At 36.9% G+C, this 5,970-nt stretch overlaps 1 protein-coding gene across 1 annotated transcript; it reads left to right on the top strand.

The window, feature by feature from the left end:
- The first annotated feature begins 1,653 nt into the window (after window positions 1–1,653).
- On the top strand, window positions 1,654–2,680 carry LOC103321271 (protein SMALL AUXIN UP-REGULATED RNA 51). The gene has a single exon (XM_008223071.2). The coding sequence runs from the start codon at window positions 1,986–1,988 to the stop codon at window positions 2,301–2,303; it is 318 nt and encodes a 105-aa protein (XP_008221293.1). The 5' UTR covers window positions 1,654–1,985; the 3' UTR covers window positions 2,304–2,680.
- The last annotated feature ends 3,290 nt before the right edge of the window (window positions 2,681–5,970 follow it).

Below are 5,970 nucleotides of genomic sequence, written 5' to 3'. Positions count from 1 at the left end.
TTTTTTCTGGGCCTCAGAACATGGGGGTGGGGGTGCAATCAGCAATGGCATCTCTTTAATGAATCCACCTCATACCAATTAATTAATTATGCATAGAGCCAGCCAGAGGCAGAGCTGATCATGACTAGGCTCCTGTCTGTCTTGGTATTGGATGTACTGATGCTCGTACTAGCACGAGGACCACAACACATTACACACGTCTATCATCAATTCTTTGTCATGTAATCCTCAAGCTAATTCCTTCATTATATTAGATTAAGGAGCTAGAAGAAGAATATCTTCAAGAAAAAGACACTACCTTTCCGAGCTAGCAGCCCTTTTAATTCTGTTAGCTTAGCTTTTCTTACTTACTTTCTCTTTAAGAAGCCCTTTTCATGAATTTTGGATACATGTTTTTTGCTTGCGTAATTGGCTCAAATTTTAATGGTTTTATGGTTGAGTTTCTTTCTACTGCTGTTCAAATTGAACATTAATGTGGCTGGAACCGGTAGGTCGTCTATGTTTATATCCTCTCTCTGTTTGCGAAGGTCTCTCTGTTTCTTGTTTTCCTACTTAAGGCAGTACAAGCACCTTCAATGCCTAGCTAGCAAGGAAAAAAAAAGGATCGTGTTTCATGTTCTTCTTGTGTGTGCCTACCAGAAAAGTCTCTCAAGGAAATGCTTACTGATACCACCAGAAAGGTTTAAGAATAATAATCCTTGTAACTGGTCAATTCATTCATTGTTATTTTGGTGTAATGTACGTTGCTGTCACGGGTGGGGGTGGTGGGGCTCGGGATTATTAACCCATTGAAATCCTGCAAGCAATGCATCAATAGCTAGCTATATGCATGTGAATAACTGCACCTCTCATCTGCCAATGATTTATATACAGTAGAAACAAACACAAAATGATGAACCCAGCGGCATTCAAGATGACCAAGCTCAACAACTGGTTGTACGCTTACATGCATGCACATGCAGTTTTCAATTTACTCGTTTTGAATGGAAATAATGGTTTATGACTGGGTCTAGGATTAGGAATTACCAGTTTTACTTGAAAACCTTATTAGGTTATAACTATTGACAATTAGCAAGCGGAATTGTTCATGGGCCAGGGCCTGGAATAATTAACTCATAATCAGAACAACAATGCTTAGGTCTTTGTGACTTGTTGAGAAAGCGAGAGAGAGAGAGAGGGATGTGGGAAAAGTTACCAATAGGCTCTGGGGGATTTCAAAGCTGAAACCCAAAAAAAAGGAAGAATGTGTCACACGACACAAAAAGAGGAGACAAACCCAACTATGAAACTTAGTTGAAAAGTTGAAATAGGGTTAATGATTTTATTAGTCTTTGAACTTAGACCCGATAGCGTCCTAAACAGAGAGCATGAAAATTGGAAAAAGTGTAGTCATAGGCTGCTAGACTAGTACACACTGGACTGGACATTGCATTATAGTTTACTACTTTTTAATATCAATTTCCAGGAAATTGCCCTATTTCCCTTTTATCCTGAGACAAAATTTTGAATGGAAGAGGACTAAGTAAAGTAAATAACTTGAAAAGGAGCAATAGTAGGAAATTGGTGGGATGTTTCTCAAAGTGAAAGGACATTAACGAAGACAAAAATATTACCGGAGAGGAGAGAGTTGCATGAAAATTGAAATGTAAGTCAGAGAGAGGAAAGAGGGACCAAGTTGTCCTTTGGGGGGGCAACAAGAGGATGTAAACCCAATGGGGTTGGCTCCCTGCATGTCTTTGAGCTCACACAAACCCCTATAAACACCCTCTCTCTGTCTTATATCCCTACAACCCCACATGACTGTTCCTCTCTCTACTCTCTACCTTCTCAACTCAAGCCTCAGTGTCTCACCATAAATACCCCTACGCACCCCCTCTACCTTCTTCACCTTTTACTCAAAACTCCGAATCCTCAATTTGATTTTAATTTTGATTTTGATTTGAGGAAACAGACACAATCTACTCAAAAAGAAAAAAACAGATCAAATGGCTATCAGAAAATCAAACAGACTTCCACAAACAGCTGTGCTGAAGCAAATTCTCAAGAGGTGCTCAAGCTTGGGGAAGAAACAGCAACACTATGATGAACAAGGTCTCCCTTTGGATGTCCCCAAGGGCCATTTTGTGGTTTATGTTGGAGAAAACAGAAGCAGATACATTATACCAATCTCCTTCTTGACTCGCCCTGAGTTCCAAAGCTTGCTTCATCAAGCAGAAGAAGAATTTGGATTTGACCACGACATGGGTCTCACAATTCCTTGTGAAGAAGTTGCTTTTCAGTCATTAACATCCATGCTCAGGTGAAAAAGACAAGATTTTCAAGTCACCACTAGCCTAGCCTAGCCTTGCTTGTTAGTTGCTTTGGGAGAAAATGGCTGAAGATTCAAGATGAAGCTGCTTTACTGCTTCTCTGTTTTTAATTTTCTCCTTTTTTTTTTCCCTCTGTTATGGGATTGTTCTCTTACAAATTTGAAATTACAACGACTCTCTGTGTCTGACCCAAAAAGAAATTCAAGAAAAAACCCATTGAAATTAAATTATAGGGGTTTGGAATTTGTAAATCTGATCTAGTTTGAAACTTTCCCCACGGTGGTGGTGTGGGGTGGTACACCAATGTACCCTGTGGGAGACGGAATATTAATAATATTATAATTGGGGCTGTCACCCTTTTTCTTGTTTCACCTGCTCTTGTTTTCTTTTCTGGGTTTTGTCTGATGTGCGTGCATGCCCATGTTTTATGCTGCTCTGTCGCTCTCTGGTTAACTTTACTCAACAGTTTTGCAGTTAAAACTGTTAAACAGCAACAGAGATTCTTAACGGATTGTTCTGTTGAGAAATATTTTGCAAGCAAGCAACATAAATTATGGAGCAGATCGATACGATCATGCATGTTCTGTTAGATTTGAGGGTCATCAAGTATTGCACAATGTTGTGTTGTGTCAGTCAGTCTACAAATTTGAAAACACCACTAGTACCCTGAATCTGCATCCATGTATCATGTATGTCTTTATGGTTGTTCACCAATGAAACCCTGATTCTGCACTTCATTTTCTATAGTTTGGTTTGGGCGTGGGGTGGGGGTAACAATAACATGGAATATTCTGCTGAATTTGGTCCAAAAGTTGCATTATAGCAACTGTCCCACCAAATGGATGGTTCAGATTTCAGACCCACTTGACCTTCTCCTCCACATAATAAATCTTTGGTTTTATAGTAATACCACTGTTGGAGCTTGGACCAGGAAGGAATTAAAAGATATATATATATATATATATGATAGTTTCATCATCATCATCTTATATTAAAATATTATATCAGCTTCTTCCATTCCATTCCATCCGTTGCTGCTGCAGCGAGTCCTCCAGACACAGCTTTATTGTAGGGTAGAATGGTAATTTCAACACATTGGCATTTGCAGCGTACTCAAATACCGTACATGCTTGCTTGCTCGCTCTCTCGCATCGCATCGATGTCTGGACATTTTGTGCCCTTTGAACCAACTCACTTTTTCCGGTTGTTGAGTTGGAAACTGAAAAAGTAATTGCTTTGTTCTTGTAAAACTTAAAATAATGACAAACTAAAGTAATTGCTTCACATGATGCTTTTTATTTTTATAAATTAAATTAAAGTTTTTCTAAGGATACTCTTATAATTCCTTAGGTTGTTGGTTGGATGGATCAAAGGAATTATGGGATATACAATTGAAAACGGAAAAGATAAGATCATATCCCACCTGCACATGGAAATTATAGGGAAGACATTTGATCCATGGACGAAAGACGATGACAAAACAATCCAGATATATGATACAAGGGCAAAAACGATGACAAAATTGTACAACGTAAATTAGAATATACAAAGAAATACCCATGTCTCACCATAAGATTCTCGCTTTCTTTTTCTCTAACATAATTTGTCAGGGCTAAAATGAACCGAACATCTATAGTTAGTTATAAATTTAAAAAAAAATTGCAACCAAACCCCGAACAGGCACGGAAATATTATTATTTCATTTTGTTGATACATAAGTCATGCTTAATGGCAAGGCAGGAGGCCCCAAGATCTGCATAAAATCTTTGACTTGGGGAGGTCAGTCTACTGTTTAGCAGGAAGTATGAAACAGAACATGGCTACTTGGGCTAGTGGTACACTGGTAGTGGAGGAGAGTCTTTTGAGAAGTAGGCCGTTTACTAGGAAAGCATGAAATTATAAAAACAGAGATATATATATATATATTCAGTGAACCAGGCAAGGAAGCAAGCAGAGTTTTCTGCTGTATCCAATTCCAATTACACACAAATTAATTAAATATTTAACTTTAATAAGTTCAGAAGCTACCACTGACTCGAAAAGCTTAATTTGTATCTCCAGCAGCATCTGCCATTTTGTGCATGTTCATGCATCACCCTCCCTCCCTAGTCCCTACTAATTAAGGAATTAGCAAAAGAAGCCATGAATCCTAGCCCTCATTATGCATTTAGTGGTTGGTTGATTTTGATACACTTAACCATGAATGGCGGGTTTAATTAATAAAATATTGAAATAAAGCCAACAGAAGATGGATGGAGGGTGGTGGAGACCCCAAATTTAAGAAGCAAGCAGGATCAGGGACCACTCTGTTGAAAACGAGACAAATTTCACATGTACTAGAGCCCTATAGCCTATAGTATTAGTAGGAGAATCAGGAAGGAAACACTTTATATTTACATATAATCAGCAGTGTACTCAGATAATATTAATATGCTCCCCTCCCCACTCCAAATATGAATCAGTCACTATCTGCAATTTCTTTTTTCTTTTTTTTTAAACAAGTCATTATCTGCATTAAGAACCAACTATATGTGTATATATATATATATATATATATATTTAGAGCACTTAGTCCATATAGAATAAGCTCTAGCTCTACAACTACAACTACAAGAAGAGGGAAATAACTAGTGATTATAATAACATGGAAAACTGAGGACTAATAATACAACTTAGAAGGGGAGGGGATAGATGAAGAGCAGAGTAATCAATGATGCAATGCAAGTATCAAATCAAGTAGTTCTCAAGTCACCGTTATTATCAGCAGCCACCAGCAGGCAAACAACAAGCATGGCATAATTGAATAATTAAGGAAAGGGCTTTTTGTTTGGAAGATTGGAAGAGACCTAACTTGCTTTAATTCTGATAATTTTTTCTGTCTTGGTTTCTTTTTAGATCATGAATATTATAATTACAAATTTATAAATAAACCCAATTCCTAGACATGTATACTTATAAACAAAAACTCAAACACTATTTAAACATAGAAACATACCCAAAATCAACCCCAAAAATCAACAATTGTATATTTTTTGAGTGTGTTTATAAATGGGTTTTGAGTGTGTGTAATGATGAATTTTGGGTGTGTTTATAAAGTGTTTTGGGTGTTGAGTTTTTTTATAATTTCAGTCTCTATTTTGGGTATTTTAGTGAAACTCCCTATTATAATTTCCATCCAGATGGATTGAAAGAAACGTCTTGCTAAAATATTTATATTTAAAAAAAATATATTATGTCTTTATTGAAAAGGCAATAACTTTCGCATGAATCTATCTATCTACTGAAGAAAGGAAAAGTCGTAAATAAAATGAGGTAAACCACTTTCCTTTCCATTGGTGTTTTTTCAACTCAAAAAGAAAAAAAAAGGGAATGATGTGCAAGCAAACTCATCAATCAAGTCAAGCCTTGTAGATCTTGAATTGACAGCACCATAAAACAAATGTCAACATGAAAAAGCAGAGGAAAGATGAACAAGAAGTACGTGCACGGTGCACTGGTATTAAATGCTGCATGGATGATATTATTCATCTTTTTGTTTAGACTGTACGAGTTTGCTGTTGTTATGTATGAATCATGACCATGTATTTTGAAGTGGGTTTGTTTGAGATCTGAGCTTGACCATAATGCTTTTGCTATCTACTTTGATTCTTTTCCTCTTGAA

This window comes from Prunus mume, linkage group LG2 (genome assembly GCF_029339155.1).
Source record: "Prunus mume cultivar Tortuosa linkage group LG2, ASM2933915v1, whole genome shotgun sequence".
Classification (NCBI taxonomy): domain Eukaryota; kingdom Viridiplantae; phylum Streptophyta; class Magnoliopsida; order Rosales; family Rosaceae; genus Prunus; species Prunus mume.
This window is presented reverse-complemented; position numbering and strand designations above follow the sequence as displayed.